The 19,322-nt window shown below is 47.2% G+C and overlaps 1 protein-coding gene across 1 annotated transcript in view; it reads right to left on the bottom strand.

The window, feature by feature from the left end:
* Positions 1–19,322, bottom strand: part of svep1 (sushi, von Willebrand factor type A, EGF and pentraxin domain containing 1) — a gene marked incomplete at its 5' end in the record, with an annotated part of 68,986 nt that overhangs the window by 40,031 nt on the left and 9,633 nt on the right. Inside the window, 3 exons of the mRNA XM_083669214.1 lie at positions 65–223; positions 11,658–11,834; positions 13,150–13,405. Of these exons, the coding sequence (XP_083525340.1) occupies positions 65–223; positions 11,658–11,834; positions 13,150–13,405 (592 nt within the window). The remainder of the gene's footprint in view (positions 1–64; positions 224–11,657; positions 11,835–13,149; positions 13,406–19,322) is intronic.

The following is a 19,322-nucleotide window of genomic DNA, read 5'->3' as shown; positions in this document are numbered from 1 at the left end:
ATTTCTACTTCCACCAGCCTCCCCTGGTATTGCAGTAGTATAGTGTATTAGTGGATCTCCCTACCTTCACAAGTCTTGCCCACAGGCCTGTAGCCCTGCTTGCAGACACAGTCGCTGGGTGAGGTACTGCCAGGCTGGGAGGTGTGCTGTGGGTCAGGGCAGGACAGGCAGGTGCCCAGGCCTCCAGGGGTTCCCTCCGGTTTATAGGTGCCAGGTGGGCATGCTGTAGAGAAGACACAGAGACAGACAACACAGCATTAGACTCAATAGGAGGAGGAGTTAGCCTACACAAGAGTTGTGGGGAAGGAAGGGCTGAAATATGATAGAATAATACACAGAGAGCTAAGATTTCAAGGCCAATAGAAAGGTTTACAACAACAGCGACCCAGGAGCATATTGGTCAGAGAAAGTGTATTGTTTCTGCTTCCCCGAAAGCTCTTGTCTCAGAGACGTACAGCGATGCGTGATTATGAAGAGGCAATGTCATGTTATGTTTAAATTGGTGCAATATTCCAGCAGCTTGCTTGACCATCTTATTAGAGTTCTGAGAAGAGTTTTCTGCTTTTCCCACATATTAAGTTGGTTTATTTTTACTTCCCTCTGGAACATAAGTCAGGGTTCTCATGGGTCAGGGGATTTCTTTTTACGGTTTAGTAATGAAATGTTCTGTTGAATTTGTTTCCCTTTCTTTTTCCCAGTATTCGTTTGACCATGATTGGTCACTTAGCCAGTTACTGTTTACAAATTCACTAGCTTTTCATCACTCAGACGTCATGGACATTTTGGTCTGTATGTTTACAAAAGTGTGTATGTGTAAAAGATGAACTGTGTCATGCCACTGACAATGTGTAAGGACAGTGTGCAATATAGAGTTAGAGTGCTGTGTTTATTCACTGCAAAGTGCAGTAAGCAAGACGGCATGATCCACCAGACCCCCCTAGTAAGATACCATTCTCAAAATCTGCCTCCTCAAAACCTAGAGGCAGGAAACGCCACTGACACACGCACACACACGGCTGAGATGTACCTCTGCTTTGTGTTAGAATCCCCTGAGCCCAGTCAGCCCAGGCAGGAGGCTGGTTGTAGACAGTGCTAGCAGACTGGTTGGGTCAGCTCAAGGCTCTCTAACATTCCACCACCACGATGCATTAAATCATCCTCACAGAAGTGGTCGTCTCAATGCATCCCTTATGTTAATGTTCTGTACATGAGTTTACACTAACACCAGTAGCAATGGCAAAGTTACAAAGAGCAACAAGAAGGAACGGCATATCCAACTATCTAAGTCAACTCTAGTCTGGCCACACTGCTGAGAGGAGAGCTGTTAAAGTAGACCATAGACTGTTGAGGAAGCCTGTTGAAACCATAGTTTATGGTGAGTCTAATAGAGTATCCATAGTTCTCAATAATTTTCACTTGCTAATCAGTGTTCAGAACTAATTTACTTCCAGAGCAGAGTCTGAGGTGTACATTTCCAGCACTTGTATTAAAGCCAGCTCCCTGTCTCTCTCTACCTCCACCTCCCCCTCTCTCTCTCTCCATCTCTCTCTCTCTATCTCTCTCTACCTTTACCTCCCCCCTCTCTCTCTCCCTCTCTCTCTCATGCCCTCTTTATTTGCAGGGGCCAGCCATCACCACGGGAACCTCCCCTCCATGCCAAAACACACTCATTACCCACCTAAACACACCAGGGTCAGCCAAGCACCGCCAACTGTCCGTAAAGCCGTCTGGCACTGAAATAGACCCTCTGACCCACATCAAATAAAACACCAGCCCGCTGTATGTTTAACTGACTACTGATCAGTTACTACTACTGGAACTGTGTGTCTGTGTGTGTGTGTGTGTGTGTGTGTGTGTGTGTGTGTGTGTGTGCGTGCGTGGTCTGATAACTGAGGTTATCTTGTTAAAGTCTGAGGAATGAGGGTTACAAAGAAATAACATGAAGGTAAATGTCTTCTCATCCTTCTCACGTTTAGGCCTCTGGAATCCCTTTTATGGCTCAATTTAAAGTTTACAGGAAGCCTATTTATTTCTAATGCGAATAATATTTCACTTGTAATGAAACAGTGGAAATACTGTATTACATTTTAATTTTAATTCCTGGAAATGCTTCATGGGCTGGCTGGCTCAGGTGGACACTGGCTTGGGGAACAGGCTCTTCTCACTGGGGGCAGAGTTCAGAAGGACCCGACCTGGCTCTCACTGAAACACACACTGTGTACTAGAGCCACTGAGCGAGGGGGAGGGAGGGACAGAGGGAGACTTATAGAGAAAGAGAGAGAACGAGAGAACAGCCATAAATCCCCCCAAAATGAAAGTGGGTGTATTGGAAAGTGGACATAGAGAAAATGTTGTGGATTTCCTAAATGTGATCCGAATATGTATCACACTTCAGCAACAGCAGTCAAGCAGAGCAGCCCAAGTGACTGAGAATGAAGTGATTTGAATGATATACTGGAAAGATCTAGTGTCCATACTGATTGCCTATATCTTGGGGTTAACTAAGCTATATACTGAGCCATCATGCACCCAGATGATCGTTAAACAGAAGGAGAATGAGAGTAGCTTAGCCGGGTCTCAGATCTGTATATGCCTTAACCATATGGTATGACAATAAGAGTTAAGAGCAGTTGGTTTAAGCCCATACAGATCTGGGACTAGGCTAGTAGCATGAGATTGTGGCCCAGGCTAGAATACCAGCGTGGAGCAGAGTGGTGTAAAGCTGTGGGGGCTGGTTGAAGGAAGGCAATGTCGGCCAGCTGTCTCTCTGCATGTGTGTCAAATAACTCCAGGGTAATGAACTTCAAACCCTCTTCCTCCCGGAAACCCAAAATGGAGGAGAAAATCCAATTAAAAAGTTACCCTCTTCCTCCACTCTCCTCTCCCCTTCTCCACTCCCCTCCCTCCTTCCCTCCTCCCCCGCCCCTCCACTCCCTTCGTCTCTCCTCCCCTACTTCTCCCTCTACTCTCCTCTCCTGTCCTCTCCTCTTCCCTCCTCCTCTCCCCTCTTCCCTCCCCAGCCTTCCTCTCTCCTCCCCTCCCTCTCCCTCTACTCCCCTCTCCTCTCCTTCCCTCCCCTGCCTTCCTCTCTCCTCCCTCTCCCTCTCCCTCTACTCCCCTCTCCTCTCCTCCCCTACCTTCCTCTCTCCTCTCCTGTCCTCTCCTCTTCCCTCCTCCTCTCCCCTCTTCCCTCCCCTGCCTTCCTCTCTCCTCCCCTCCCTCTCCCTCTACTCCCCTCTCCTCTCCTTCCCTCCCCTCCTTCCTCTCTCCTCCCCTCCCTCTCCCTCTACTCCCCTCTCCTCTCCTCCCCTCCCTCTCCCTCTCCCTCTACTCCCCTCTCCTCCCCTGCCTTCCTCTCTCCTCCCCTCCTTCTCCCTCTCCTCCCCTCTTCTCCTCTCTTTTCCCCTGCCCTCCCCTCTAAATTGTGATTGACACTGACTCTCACTGCGTCTTTGGACTACACTTAGAGAAGGATATGGACTGCTCTGATTTCTCTGTAAGATAAGACTAGACACTGGCTCAGACACAGGGAATACAATCCAAATCTTACCTCAGGTAATGAGAGCTTGCAGTCTTTCCAAACAGACCTTACATGTAACTATCTCTCTTAGCAGAAAAAAACAAGCCAGACATATTTATCTCTCTCATATATTTTTCAGAAGATGAAGTAAGCGATTAAGACTGGAGCATGAAATAAGCTTTGGGGCCAAAGTCGCTATCACACGAGAATCTGTGAGTCTCCGGGGAGCCTGTGTTCGATTAGTGGGACTTAAACAGACTACAGGAAACAATTAAAGTGAATCCAGAAGAATAACTCGCACATCTGCTTCAGCCCTCAATGACAGTGAGAGAATGCTTTCCATCTCCCTCCTAGTGACAAAATCGCTGAGTCTAACAAATTCCCCCCCAATACAAAGCCCACCACTGCTTTCCCATAGACTGTCTCTAGTCACAGGAGGTAAACAACTACCACATGTTATCTTGTCTTGAAAATCACAGCAATTTTATTCACTAAATTAGCAATAACTCCTGATCTTTACAGTTAGATCTTTACATAACTTCAGCCTAATATTGTTTACTGTATACTGGATGTAATCCCTGTACTCCACTCTGAAATGGATGTATAGCCTTGGCTCCATTGTGTGTGTGTGTGTGTGTGTGTGTGTGTGTGTGTGTGTGTGTGTGTGTGTGTGTGTGAGACAGAGTGAGAGTATGTGTGCGTGTCTTCAAAGACTAACAATAGAGACAGAGGAAGAGAAACATCATTCTCAATGGATGCTTCAAGGCCTGACCTCTTGTGGCCACATCCTCTTGTTGAAATCCTGTTTTTAAATCCCTGTGTTTTTAACAAAGAAAACAATGATAACACATGCAACCGTTTTCCATTCTTAACCAGACTTCACATGCACACTTGAGACCGTAAACAGGCATAGAAAGTGTATAGCAACATTCACACGGACTTAGCCAAGACAAAACCTGCACTCTCAAACTAAACTACTCTTATGTGGACCACCATAGTAGTTTGAAAGAAAAAGAGGTTAAGTCTGGGTGTTCAGCCCGGTATAAAGGTCATGAGGTCAAACACAGTAATCCTAGAGAAGACTCTAAGAACAACAAAGTACCACAGATGACCCCCTCAGCCAGCACGCTGACACCAGTGACCTGTCATGACAACAGAACACCGGTCTCAAACAGAAGGCTCTGATCATCACCGTTCTGAATCAGACAAAGGCTTCACGAAATGTTAGGGTTCTTAAGCACATGACCAGAGCGAGTGAGGTCTGGTGTCCAGCTGAAGGGAGAACTGCAGCCCTGCTGTCCAGAAACACTGCCTCAGTCTGGGGGGAAACTTCCATGGAGTGTCCCCTTGCCCTTCCTCTCCTGAATCCTCTGAACTGTAATTCTAGATAGGAACTGAAGGTTCAATGGCAGTCTTTCCATCCCTGTTTAGCAGCTTATTACGTCTTATTCCCATAGCAATCTGAGTTTACCGAAATTGCTACATACCTCTTGTGGATTTTCAAGGCCAGATCTGTCCTGCACATGACTTGTTTCCAGATCCAAAAACCCAAGGATTCCATGTGAGAGCAAGGCAACCACAAAACAACTGTAAAAACACAGGTTAGCTTTTTCCTAGATCTGCTCTCCACTAATCTGTTGTTCAGACTGTATGCCTACAAATATGGTGATGAGGATTGTGAGTAATCCTCGAGACTGGATAACAACCAAAACAAGCAGAATACCAAAAACCTTCAGCTACTTCATATCTTAACAAACCTCAGTAGCAACTCTTACCCAAGTGTTTTCATAATTGCTCGGTGACATAATTTGATGTGTTAGATCGCACGTGCACGCACACGCACACTCACACCCACACACACCCATCTGTTCCCATAATAGCCCAAGGGGCAGTTTTTCCTGGTGTTGTTTCACAAGTCTAATCTGTCCCGTTGACAGGACACAGACACAGCAGCAGCAGGACCCTACCACCACAGTCAGGCTGAACAACAGGAGGGTCTCTCACCAAACAGTTACAGGAACACTTCACATTATCCATCCACCCCCTCCTGTTCAACACCATACCATTAATTCCCCCCTGACCCCCTCTTCCTCCCCTGTGGAACATTCCTGTTTTAGGAGTAGGGGTGCAGACAGGCAGGGGTGTCAGGAATGAAAGGTGTTTTGGCGAGGGGGGGTGGGGTCCTGCCTGGGTCAAGCATGGGAGCTGTGTTCACTCATATGGGCCCTGGTTTTGACTAAGATGGGGCCCAGATTACACAGGATGGGGAGAGAGAGAGGGAGAGAATGAGAGAGAGAGAGAGTGTTAAACAGGGAGAGAAAGAGAGGGAAAAATAGAGAGAATGACGGGGAGACACAGTGGCCCTTGTCCTAGAATGTAGCTACTGATTTCCTGAATCCTCCAGTCAGATTTCCTCAATTCCCCCCCCCACAACCCCTGACCCTGGGCCTCAGGCAGAGCGTGTGCCCCTCTTCATCACCTCTCACTGTCAGGAAGAGTGAACGCTTGACAGTTAACAAACCAACACACACACACACACACACACACACACACACAAACACGTCTAGAGAGTGATGGGGCTGGGGTGCAAGAAGTGGAGGGAGAGAGTGAAAGAAAGGGGAGGGAGGAGGAGAGTCAGTGAAAGTGCCATGTGTTGTGTATAAAGTTAAGTGTGGTGTGCTGTTTCTGTCAGGCGTGAGTGTGTGTGTGTGAGTGGTGTGTGTGTGTGTGTGTGTGTGTGTGTGTGTGTGTGTGTGTCTTTGTGTACCTAGCATGCCTGACAGTGTATTCACCTCCTTCTGTCACTGTAGGAGTGTGTGTTTTGCCACCATGTCTTCATGCAGTAGGCCCCCATGCCTAACTCCCAGGATAGGAATTAGATCGGATTTAACAAGGGGTGTTTCTGTTGTGTGTAATGGCTACTTTATACCACATTGTAAAGTAAATCTTCTTTTTATGACTGGGGAGCTGGATAGGGGCTTGAAAAGAGCTGGGGAGGGAGAGAGGGAGGGATGGAGGAGTGTTGGGGGCTGGAAAGGGGCATGTAGAGATGAAAGGAGGGAGGGAGTGAGGGAGGAGGAGAAGGAGAGGTTGGTGCATTGATGCATGGAGTATTGGGAGCTAGAGAAGGGCTTGAGGAGAAGAAAGAAAGCAGGGAGAGAGGGAGGAGGAGGAGGAGAGAGTGGGGGGAAGGAGGAGTGTTAATGAAGCAGTGAGGTTCCGCCTGGCGCTACTAGCTGTTTCACGGCTGCTCGATGTTCACGCTCTCCTGCAGGGGGCCCAGTTTATTACCCCAAACACACTCCACCAGATAACACACTTTCTGTTTACGACAACAGTCATGTTTGCTTTATGGCCTTTCACTGTGTAACCAAGCACATTCCCTGCTTCAGAGTCATCAATTAAACCAATTTACAGGCCTATATGTGTCTTTTAAAAGGGAGAAGGTGGAACTGTGTGCATGTGGTGCGGAGGGTGACAGAGGCTACAGTATAGACCTCCTCTCCTGAGGATGCTAGTCAGATAATAGCTGAGGTTCATTTGCAGTCAACAGTCAATACTACATTATAACATTATTTGTTATTGTATTGTTGTAAGTCATTATCTGAGTATGAATCTTAGAGGATCTTATTGTGCTTTAAAGATCCAACTAGAGGGAAAAAATAACAATATACAAAGTAAGAGTTAAACAAACATATTTGTTACAGTACTCTCATTAACTGAAACCACTCTGACACTGACAGAGAGCGGATCCCTCTCTATACCGGTGCTCTCATTCAGAGGAAGCAGCCAGCAGGCTCCGTCTCCCCCAGTGTGATGGCGCCAGGCCAGGCAGGCTGCCCATTGACTGGAAGGCCACTATACTTCCACCACAACAGACCCATGGCACTGGAACAAGGATTCTCCCTGTCCTATGCTTCACGCTCCCCACTCACCCATTAATAACAGAGAAAAAAGACTAATCTTAAACTTCCATCCAATCAATTTAAGAAATGAGCGGGGCCCCTCTTGACCTCCCCAACCTCTGCGTGTCCTCAGAGAATCTCAGGCATTCGCCTTCTGCTCCGCTGCCAAGAAAACGGACTTGGACGGAACCCGGCACAACATTGAGCAACTCCACAGCTTTTATTTTGAACAAAAAAAGTTCTGTTTTGAGTGGGCGACCTGCCAATGGTTGTTGAGGGAAAGGGGGGATTAGTTCTCATATTTAGGAAGAGATCATTCATGGAGAGGTTTACATAACTTTGACAGACAGAGCTAGTATAGCTTAATGGCTCTGGGACTGGTGTTTATGGAGTATTGTATGTAAGGAGTGTGTTGTTAGGGTTAGGGTTGTTGTATTGCTTCCTATGGCAGGCCTCTGGAATATGTCAGACCCCCTGCCATCATGTTATGTCTCAACACAACTCATGGTTGTCATTACTGGTGTTTAAATGGGGTGTAGTGAGATGTGTGTTAACATAGTGAGGTCATATAGAAAGAGAGTGTGAACATGTTAACAGCACTGATACATCAAAACTGACCTGGTGTCAGCAAAACTACATGCCTGTCCTAAAGCCCAGTAGGACCCAGAGCTGATGCCTGTCCTAAAGCCCTGTAGGACCCAGAGCTGATGCCTGTTTGACCTCCCACATGGGTTTGTGTGACAGCTGGACAGTGTCTGGGACTGTGATAATGAATGTTGTGTCGAGTTCACAAAGCATTCCTCTGGGTTAACACAAAACATTTCGTCCTGATCACAGTTACAGTACATTACTGGGTACGCAGGAGACCTGACAGGGGGTCGGGAGAAAGAGAGGAGGAGGGGAAAAGGAGAGAGAGAGAGCGATTGCAACATTCTTCCTCTCCTCTAGAGTCCTCCTCTCCAAAATTTCCCAGATTCCATCCCTTTTTGTCGTTTTTTATTTGTCTGTCGGATTTATGTTCACCTCGAGGCTTCCTCTTGGAATCTCGGCCGTTCGCTCGAGAGCAAATATTTACAGTGTGAGCTTTGAGGAAGTAAACGACCCCAAGTTCAGCCAGCCAGCCAGCCAGACAGACAGACAGACAGACAGACAGACAGACAGACAGACAGACAGACAGACAAACAGAGAGACAGACAGACAGACAGACAGACAGAGCCCCAGCTGCCCCACGTCACCTCCACAGCATCCATGGACGTCTGAGGTGATGTTGACCCACACATGAACATGTATGTGAGGCTGATAAACAGTCAGTCACCAGTGATTTAGATAACATGGAGGGAAGTAATCCCTGAGCTATAACTCAAACCCTCCATTATCGCTCTTTCTCTTTTCCCTCTCTCTTTCACATCCTCTCTCTTTACCCTCCTCCCCCCCCCCCCCACACCCCCCACCTCCCACCCCCCCAAGCAGCGAAAAACGACAAATCAACCAGACCATACTAATAAACAGATAGTACACATACCAGGAGTCCTCCTCTTCCTCCCAGCCTTCAGAGATGGTGATAAGCCAATGAGGGTGAGAGGAAGAGATGCTGCCCTCTCACAACGTCTATCACACTCTCTAGCCTCCACCACATCCAGATAACTGTTGCTTATGCACTGTATGCACAAGAACTGTTGTGTCTCTCTCAGTTAGTTTAACTTAGTAGAAAAGCTAAGTGTTGTTAGAGGCCTCTTCTGTCTCAAACATTCCAGTCATGTTTTGTTCTTCCTTTGGGAGGATGACAGTAGTCCATAAATAAACAATGACACTGTAAGTATATCCTGTAGATTTATATAACCTTGAATCACTAATTTCCTGAAAACCACTTAATCAGATATCAGTCTGTGTTTTTAAAGTCAAATAAACTGTCTGGTATCCAGAAATTCCCCCCTACCATCTCCATCTCCATCTCCAGACAGGGTAGACCAGTCAGGGTAGACCAGACATTCACCCCTACCATCTCCATCTCCAGACAGGGTAGACCATTCAGGGTAGACCAGTCAGGGTAGACCAGTCAGGGTAGACCAGTTAGGGTAGACCAGTTAGGGTAGACCAGTCAGGGTAGACCAGTCAGGGTAGACCAGACAACACCACAGAGCAGGGGTGCACACAGCATACCCTTATTCCACCCACACTTTTTACTGGGCCAAGCATGGTGGTGCTGCAGAAACACTATCCAACTCCAGCAGAGGAGATCTGCAAATCAATTAATCTCAAAGTGCATTTCACATGGGTCTCTCAACACACATTAAAATAACAATTTTCAGAGCAGATTGATAGCAGATATCCATGCTTGGGTCCTGAGATCCTCTTCAGGTTTGCCTATGAGGTTGCCAGGCAAAAAAGAGACACGGGAAACGGTAACCTGCTGCGTCTCGCGGCGTCTTCCTTCCTCTGAGACAGCAAACGCTGCTGTCTGCTCTCTGCTATTAATTAAACAATGAAAGAGCGATTAATATGCAGACAGCCTTTCGTCTCAGGAACATCTGATCATGATTAGGGAGAGGCGTGCTTGTTGATGACCCTGATGGCCTCTCTTCTCTCGGCACAATGTCTGATGAGAGAGATGGTTCTCAACGGGTGAGAACAGCCCATGATTATCACCCATTCACTTCTATCCAGAGGAGAGAGATTGTTGTCACAGTTCTGCTCTGATACACAACGGGATAACCATCATTGATTTGCTACTACGGTCCCCCCCTCCCGTTCACCTTCGGCACGGGTCAACTGTTTCAAACTACACTGATGGTTAATGCAGCGGTCAGTCATCGCACGCACACACACACACACACACATGCATACACACGCACACGCGCTCGCACACGCACACACACACACACGTGCGTGGCCTGTTTGTTTTTGGCTCTGCAGCCTCCCAGCTCTCCAACAATCACAAAGCCCACTGCGTTCCTCTCCTGACTAGTTGATTAAATAGTTGGCAGACATGTGCTCTAAGGCTCCGGGGCCGAGCCAGGGTATTCTGGTTTGTATTTACTCTTGTACGATTGGTCATTTAGCAGGTAATTGATAGTGTATTATATATTGCCTCTTTTTTCAGTGCTTTTTAATAGAAGTTGTTCTAAATGGCCATTAAATTGTCATCTACAGTATTCACTACACATAAATTAAATGGTTGGTTTCATTCAATTCATGTTCAAAATCGGGGGTTAAATGGTACTACAAAGTTGTCGATTCTGTCTTGAAAAACGTTTCCATACATGAGGCCACCACAAATTGTCTGGAGCTCTTTCATCAGGGTAAAGGTTACTCAATGTTATGTTTCAGGTGACATGGACCAGCATAGAGGGGACAAAGGTGTGTTTGTTTAATGCATGACACTGTGGTACCATGCAGCACATGTGGAACTCTCGCCCTTTTAAAGGAATGTGCTACTCACACATGTACTATGTTGATGTTGATATCTTTTCTGGAGCTAATGGATATGTAATTTGTTCATCATGATATAATTTAAATGTGTGTGTGTGTGTGTGTGTGTGTGTGTGTGTGTGTGTGTGTGTGTGTGTCTGTGTGTGTCTGTGTCTGTGTCAGGCAGCTGGCGGAGAGAGAGAGAGAGAGAGAGAGAGAGAGAGAGAGGTGAGCTCTGGCCTCCTGGGGCCTAGTGCACACAAACACATCACTGTCATAAAGCACCTACACTGACAGGATCAACTCTTACACCTTCAGGAAATCCTGTATTTATTGTGAAGGACCTACATCACGACTGATTACATGGACTAAGTGGACAGCTTGATTATTTGACTCTCACTCACTGTGAGCTCACTGGTGTCTCAGGGCCAAGTGCTCTCTCAGAGGTGAGGCTGACAGCTGGGGGGTTGGAGCTGCACAGAAACACTCTGTGGTCCCATAAGCCTCACTACCCCCACTCATACTGACTCATAGCATAGCTACAGCACATATACATACTTTACATACTCATACTGCACACTGATGACAAAAGTATGGCAGTTGAATGTTTCCATACCTATACTTGTGACAATAACGCGTTCACCTCTACTCGTGACATCGCTGAAGGGTAAAAACTAAAGGATACATACCTTCTAACCTCACCCCACTGGGTCTATAACCGAGTGATCAGTCCTACTTCACTGCACCAGGTCTCCCTTGTAAAATAGATTTAATCTCAATGAGACTAACCTTGGTAAATAAAGGTTAAATTAAATTAGATATACCTGTGCACTCGTGCTGCAGGCCCTTGCCGTAGTGGCCCTTCTCACAGATGCAGTCGTACTGGCCCGTGTGTGTGCCACACTTGCAGCTGGCCATCAGGTCACAGCAGTCCTGCCCAGCCTCACACAGCAGCGAGCAGCGAGACAGGTCCTCCTGGATGTAGCTTCCTGTAGGAAGGTCTGAGGGGACAGGTGTAAACATGGACAGGGAAACAGGAGAGTTAAAACATGTGTATTGTTGAATTAGAGATATGTGTAGAAATTTAAAACAAAGGGCACCTGCTTCAAAACATTAGTGGGACTGTATTGATGAATCACTCTCTGAAACATGGCAGGCTACTAGCAGCACACAGAGCAGTGTTTAGTGTGCTGTATATTTAACTGTATACATAAGTCATATTGAATCATGTGGAAACTCAACCTTCATGAAGATGGACCAGATATGGCTGTCTTCTTGATTAATAGAACATAAATAAGAGAATTGGCAGAATCAGCTTTTGGAATCTCCTCTCTGAGGAGAATCCAAACAAAGACTATTGTGATCCAGATGTTGGCTGGAGCTGGGACTGGGGCTGGGGTTGGAGATCCGTCTGAGGTTGTAACTGAGGTTGGGGCTGGGGCTGGGGTTGTGGTTGGGGTTGTAATTGAGGTTGGGGCTGGGGTTGGAGTTTAGATTGTGGTTGGGGTTGGAGATGAGCCTGTGGTTGGGGTTGGAGATGGGTCAGGAGCTGGGGCTTGACCTGGTGTTTGAGGTGGGGCTAGGATAAGAGCTGGGGCTGGGGCTGGGGCTGAAGCTGGGTTGAGGCTGAGGGAGTGAAGCTGAGACACAGGGCAGACCTGATAACACATACTGCCCTGGCTCACACACTGACAGCCTTATCCCCTCTGTCTGATCGTGCTGATTTACTACCGTCTCAGACACACACACACACACACACACACACACACACACACACACACACACACACACACAGCTCTGCTGTTGTTGTTCTATGGAGCCATGCTATTGAAAACCATGACTTCAGCACTAATCCAAGATTCCCTTTGTTTCTCACACTGATGGTGGGAATAAAGAGGATGGCTTTGCTTACCGCCTTTTTATGCACACATGGAGCTGTGTTTTGGCTTGACATAAGAGCAGGCTTTGAACAATGATGGGGAATTCCCTGTACTGTACTGTTACCTAATGCTATTTTCTCTTTGTCATCCATTCAAATCAAAACTTTGATGGGAAATTCTATTCAAGACTAAGATTTGTGAGATGATGATGGACAGACAACAGTAAAATGAGTCCATGCAAATCCAAGGTGTTTCCCAATGATCTCAGGAATTGAAATAACCTGTGTTATTAATAACCCAGTGTAGTACAATGCAAGTGCAGTGTATAAATGAGTTATACAAAACTTGTTACATTGTAATTACAAAATTACCAAACTGTAATACGAGCACTGTAATGAAAAGTGACTTTGAATTCCATTCCCCCTGCTGTCCTCACCTTCATGCAGCGCACGGCGAGCGAGAGCCTCGAACTCTGCAAAGTTGTGTACGAGGTAGCAGTGCTGGTCCTTGGGGTGGGAGGCCATGTCGTGGAGCTCTCTGATGTTGCCCTGCCAGATGCCCAGGGTGAAGACCTCCACGCCCTGCTCTCTCAGCGCTGCCGCCACCGGCCGAGGGTCGCCCCCGTTGGAGTAGCCGTCCGTGATCAGGAAGATGACCTTCGTGGCATTCACCCTGGAGTGGCGCAGGATTTGCTGTGGAACAAATATTGAAAATATTAATAAATACAGGTAGGAATATGGGAGATTGGATCATGCAAAGCACTCTGTAGATACTGCACTATGTTGTATGTACATTCAACAAAACAAATATATGAATGTATTTTCCCATTGCTTATGTCAACATATATTTCCTTATACTCCACTGACGTGCGTAAGTGGAATGATGAAGGATGTCACACATGACCACAATAAACAGCCCCTAGTTCCATCCAGAGTCTGAGGACTCTAGAACTCAACATCAGCAAAGCCAAGCAACGGGAGTCAAACAGAAGAAACGCTACAAGTGTAATTACCTCTCCACCAGGGCTATGCAGCTGCTGCCAGCAGCCAACCACGGAGAACACAAGAGAGCATAGCCCTGTTATAGCAGAGAGGGGCCTGGCGGCCTGGCGGGCCCCAGACACGGGCTACGGTTCCCAGCCTAAGTTTAGCTGCTGTTTACAACCCTCTCTTTACAATTACACATGACATTAAAGTCAAGGGAAACATATCTTTATTTTCACTGCTGCTGACAATCCTAGAGAGCCATCTGCTGCTTCACTGTACAGGCCCAGCCAGCCTGGTGGACCGGACCATGTTGTTGGAGTGGATGGTGGCCATAAGGGTAGAGGAAGAGGAATGGGAGGAGGACAAAAAGAGAGATGATAGGGGAGGGTGAAAACAAAAAGACCTGAGATTGTTGGAGAGATATTGTACTGAGAGACATATGGTGGGTAGATGGGAGTGATATGGTTGATATTGGTATGTGCGAGATTCCAAAAGCACAAAGGGCTGCACAGAGTAATGTATAAGGTATGAGAGTGAATCACAGAGTGTGAGAGCGACATGGGAGAGAATGTGAAAGTGAGAGGAAAGAAGACAAGTGAGGGTGTGACCAGAGAGAGGGAGAGGGAGAGCTCTGTTCTTTATTGTCTAATTGGCTGCACTTCAAGCGTCTCTGGCGAGGGAGACATAATTACAGAGCCTGTGAAGCGAAAGAGGTAGGGAGGGAGGGAGGGAGGGAGGAAAAGCCTGCCTGGCCTTTCTGATCCTCCATTCCAGGCATCCTGGTTCTCATCCCAGGGAGCCTCGCTGCGCCCGCTCCCAGCTGTCAGTGCACCGAGACAGGCTGCTTGGTCATGGAGATGGGTCCTCCCTGGCCCTGTTTGGCCCCTGCCTGCTTTCACCGCACCACAGTGATGTCACTGTGGCCTGTTTCCCTGAGGGGGTGTAGAGGTGGGGAGAGGAACGTGAGAGAAGAGGGTGTGTTCGTAGGTCTTTTATTGGGCGGCAGCTCAAAGGCTGTGGGGCCGCAGAGGTTTCTGCCCGAGCTGTGAGCTGACGGCTGGTGGTGGAGAGGATGGGGGGGGGGGACCTCCACACTGAGAGCACGTATGTACACCCACTAATAACACACTCACACACCAACACAGTCTCTCTGTATTTATACATAGACAACAGTGGAGGCTGGTGGAGGTAGAAATGGGAGGACGGGCTCATTTTACTGCATGGAACGGAATCAGGAATGGTATAAAACACAGGTCCTCATTCCATTCCATGCATTACAATAAGCCTGTCTTCTGATGTCTGCCTCCACCAGCCTCCCCTGGTATTTATACATAGACAAGCATACTAAGAAAGTGTATTGTACAGCACTGTAGGACTAAGGATCACCTTCCACAGCCATGCCTAAGAAACACAAACACACATACTGTACTATAAACAGTTACTACACACATAAAACAACTAACTCACATTTAACAGTACACACAGACAGCCACCCTATCTATCACATAAAGACATACACACGTTCATGGGCCTCCCTAATTGTAGGATTTAGCAGCTGGCAAGCATAACACCTCCTTTGGCATGGGTGTGTGTGTGTGTGTGTGTGTGTGTGTGTGTGTGTGTGTGTGTGTGTGTGTGTGTGTGTGTGTGAGTGTGTGTGTGTCCTACACATACTAAACAAGAGACAAAAAGAGCTCATGGCACAAAGAGATCTGACACAGTGCATGTGTGTGTGTGAACATGTGATAGGTGATAGAGAGTTTGTTCTTTGATACGGTACTTCACATTAATTTGCTCTACTACAGAATGCACTTGGCATATCCTCCCATGCAATACACATCCAAAAAAGATACAAACCATATGATAGTTTATGTATGTCTGTACTTGAGCTTAGATATCTGTCAAATCACTAGAGATAACAGAGCCCAAAGACTCAGGAGGATAAAGAGAACTTTGCCTCGCTCTCCATTCCAACACGTCTCACACTTTGGCAAGAGAGCAGAGTGGAGATGAGGGCTCCATATGTGCAGTGCTGGTGGATGTATTGACACACACACACACACACACACACACACACACACACACACACACACACACACACACACACACACACACACACACACACACAGAAAAACACTGAGCCTACTGAAGACCTCCTCATCTCCATAAAGCACACATCCAAATCGATTGATTATGCATTCCATCCATATATAATAGAAATCAGTGCCTGTCAGAGCAGATGCTGAGAACATTTGCACCTCATTTGGGATATTGGATGGGCCTAATGGATCTACTGCCAGACTTGAGAGGGTATTGGGGGGGGGGGGGGTAAACACCTTAGGGGGCCATCACTGTGCCAATGTATCCCAGTCGTTAATCAAAGGCATCTATATGCCTGGCACTTGTCCTGAATACTGAATAAGCCCCCCCCCCCATCCCTGCCCCCTCCTTCTCCCTCCCTGGGCCCCCAGTGTCTTTGATCAAGGCCTGATCACACCTGGCTCTCTCCAGTATGTGTCCTGGTTAATCTCATCATCTCTCTCTCTATGGCTGCTCTTTTACCTGCAGCTGCAGCACTGAGCACGCTCAGTAGGGACCTGGAACAGCAAGGGGAGCATCTCACTCGTCTAAACTGGGAGGGAAGGAGGGAGGAAAAGCCTGTCTGGCCTTTCTGATCCTCTGTCCCAGGGACCCTGGTTCCCATCCCAGGGAGCCTCGCTGCACCCACTCCCAGCTGTCAGTGCACCGAGACAGGCTGCTTGGTCATGGAGAGGGGTCCTCCCTGGCATGTCTGAACTAGAGTCATAGACATACAGTACACAGCTCTGTACAGTGCCCAACGGGTGTATGCTGGTACAGTATGGTTTCCTATCAGCAGCTGAAGGGACTGTCTGCTGGGGTCACTGGGGGGATATAGATGACGGATCATTGACAGAGAAAGACAAGGTAGTCCTCCTATCATTTAAACCATGGAGTTCTGCTTCCCCACATCTATCTTCTGTTGAGGCATTCCAGAAGGGATAAAAATGCAACTCAACTGTATCCGCTTGGAAAGTGCTCTCCCCCTCGGTCGGAAGTCGGAGTGCTTGTTTTGACATGGTATCTGTTCTTGGCTCTGGTGGCAAGAATAACAACAACAACAACCAGAACCCAGCGGACAAAAACACAAAACCCCCAAAGCTAGACTCAACTCTGCCACCACTGACCCGTTGAGCAACATCTCAGAACACACACTGTACTTTAGATATGGGTAACACTCAGAATCCTCCTCTTTACAAGTCAACTCAGTGATCATAGTACATTCAATCTTTATCTCGTCCAAGCCTGTTTTTATAGAGATGACTTCCCCTGTCTCATTCCTCATTATGGAAGGAAGGAATGTTTGGGGCCTCTCATAGTATTTCCACATCAAAGCTAAATGGGGAATCACAGAATTTAGCACTATGAAGAATCCTTTGTCAAGAGTAGAAGTGACTTATTTACCAAATTGATTTAGGTTATAGTATTGTTTCTCGTCTCTTGCTCTACATCCACAATGGTGTCTCGGCTCCCCCTCTGCCACATCATCATACTGTTAATAACCTTCACGTTTTGGTGTCCTCATTTTAAAACTTTCCAAACTCAATTACCTCTCTCTCTCTCTCTCACACGCACACGCACACGCACACGCACACACAGTTTACTAGGAAGAATGGAATCCTGTCTGATGAAACCTCACTGCATTGACAGTGACAGACACAGGGCAAAAAGCAATCAGCAGGACTGAGAGGTCTTGCCTGTTCTACACTCCACAGAGACTACAGGGCTCAGCCAACCCCTGTGGATGTCTGTCCTGTCATAGAGCTCTGTCTATCCATCACCACTCTACACAGTACTGTAAGTGCTTCAGGAGATTGGACACCAGGGTAATTATCAGAGACACTGGAGTGAAGTGTCCATGTAAGTGTTGCTGATTCCTGTCATAACATCATTAATCAAACCAACACCATAGCAGAGTGAGATATTTGTAAGGGGCTGAAGGCTCATTTCCACACACTAATACAAAGGAGTAATACAATCTTGCCAATGTGCAAATTAATAAAGCAATTCAATGATTTAATGTGCTACATTTGGCATCGCACAAAATGAGACATTTAAGAGTGAGCGTGTTCCAACCAGAGGTGACATCCTGTGTAATTGAACACCGTGGGTGATTGAAGGGGGAGGGAGACGGAGCCTGAGTCAGCCAACCGTGTCTGAACCACAGGACATTACTGGAGCTCTGGGACCACTCTGGAGATAGGGCAGGCTCTAGAACACTGAAGCAAAGATTCCATAGAATGTGCTCACAGAGAGGTGGATCCAATAAGCAGCAGAACAGCTCATGGAGAACTGCTGTCTGAATGGGCTCACTGACTGGGTCTGTATGGCAGGAGATGGGAACCCCAGGGGATAAGGGGCCAGAGAGAGAGAGAGAGAGAGAGAAAATGCAGAGAAAGAGAGAGAGAGAGAGAGAGAGAGAGAGACAGATAAAGAGGGAGAGAGAAAGAGAGAGAGAGAGAGAGAGAGTCAACTTGGGTATAGTTATTGTAGTGTACAACTGTATGGACACAGTCAAATATACTAAGGCATAAAAAGCTAATGGATGCTAAAACACCAATGAGAAGAGACTGTCTCCTCAGAGGGTGGAACCTCCAGCAGAGAGAGGCCCACTCGAGTCAGACGGCTGTCGGGGGATCCAGGGGGCTCAGTCCTCTAACCTCCCTCCTCTATTACTTAGATCATATCTGTCCACAGGGCTTCCTCCTTTGTTTGCTTTGGGAAGTGCTGCTTGGATCACTGGGGCTTTCACTGCCAGCACTCACCCCCTCTCACCAGGTCCAGGTCAATCCACCTCATCTGGAGCTGGTTGAGACCAACACTAATGGAACAGACGGACATTCTATTCTCTACCTCTATCGCTCTCTCTAGATTGCTTTCTCTCCCTCTCCCTCTCCCTCTGTCTCCACAGAGAGAATCAGAATCAGAATTCTTTTATTTGGCCAAGTATATTTGCACATACAGGAAATTGACTTGGTGAGGTTGGTGCATGGACATAAGAAACAAATAGCAAATATAAGCAATAATAAATTTACAAATTTACAAAAAAGAGCAGCAGAACAATAGATCTTGTAGGCTGTGTGAGGCTAAGTGGCAATGAGGCTAGAGGCTGTGAAATGGTTATGGGCCATGTACACTATCAATTAGAATAATTTTAAATAATTGTAAATTCCACTGTCAGTGCATTGTGTGTGTGACAGGGTGGGGGGGGGGATGGAAGTCCCAGAATCAGTGAGAGGCAGGGGGCTTGTTTGTGAGCCCCACTGCCATGGGGAAGAAACTGTTCAGGTGGCGCGAGGTTTTAGTCTTGATTGACCGGAACCTTTTGCCAGATGGAAGTCTCTGGAAGAGGTTGTGACCAGGATGGGAAGGATCAGCTATGATCTTTCCTGCTCTCTTACTCGTCCTGGAGTGGAACAGGTCCAAGAGAGATGGCAAGTTGCAGCCGATAACCTTCTCAGCTGACCGAATGGCCCGCTGCAGTCTGTCTTTGTCCATGGCAGTGGAGGCAGCAAACCAGATGGTGATTGATGAGCTGAGGATA

The sequence above is a fragment of the Argentina silus genome (assembly GCF_951799395.1).
Source record: "Argentina silus genome assembly, chromosome: 1".
Classification (NCBI taxonomy): domain Eukaryota; kingdom Metazoa; phylum Chordata; class Actinopteri; order Argentiniformes; family Argentinidae; genus Argentina; species Argentina silus.
The sequence above is the reverse complement of the archived record's forward strand: the minus strand, read 5'-3'. Positions and strand labels throughout refer to the sequence as shown.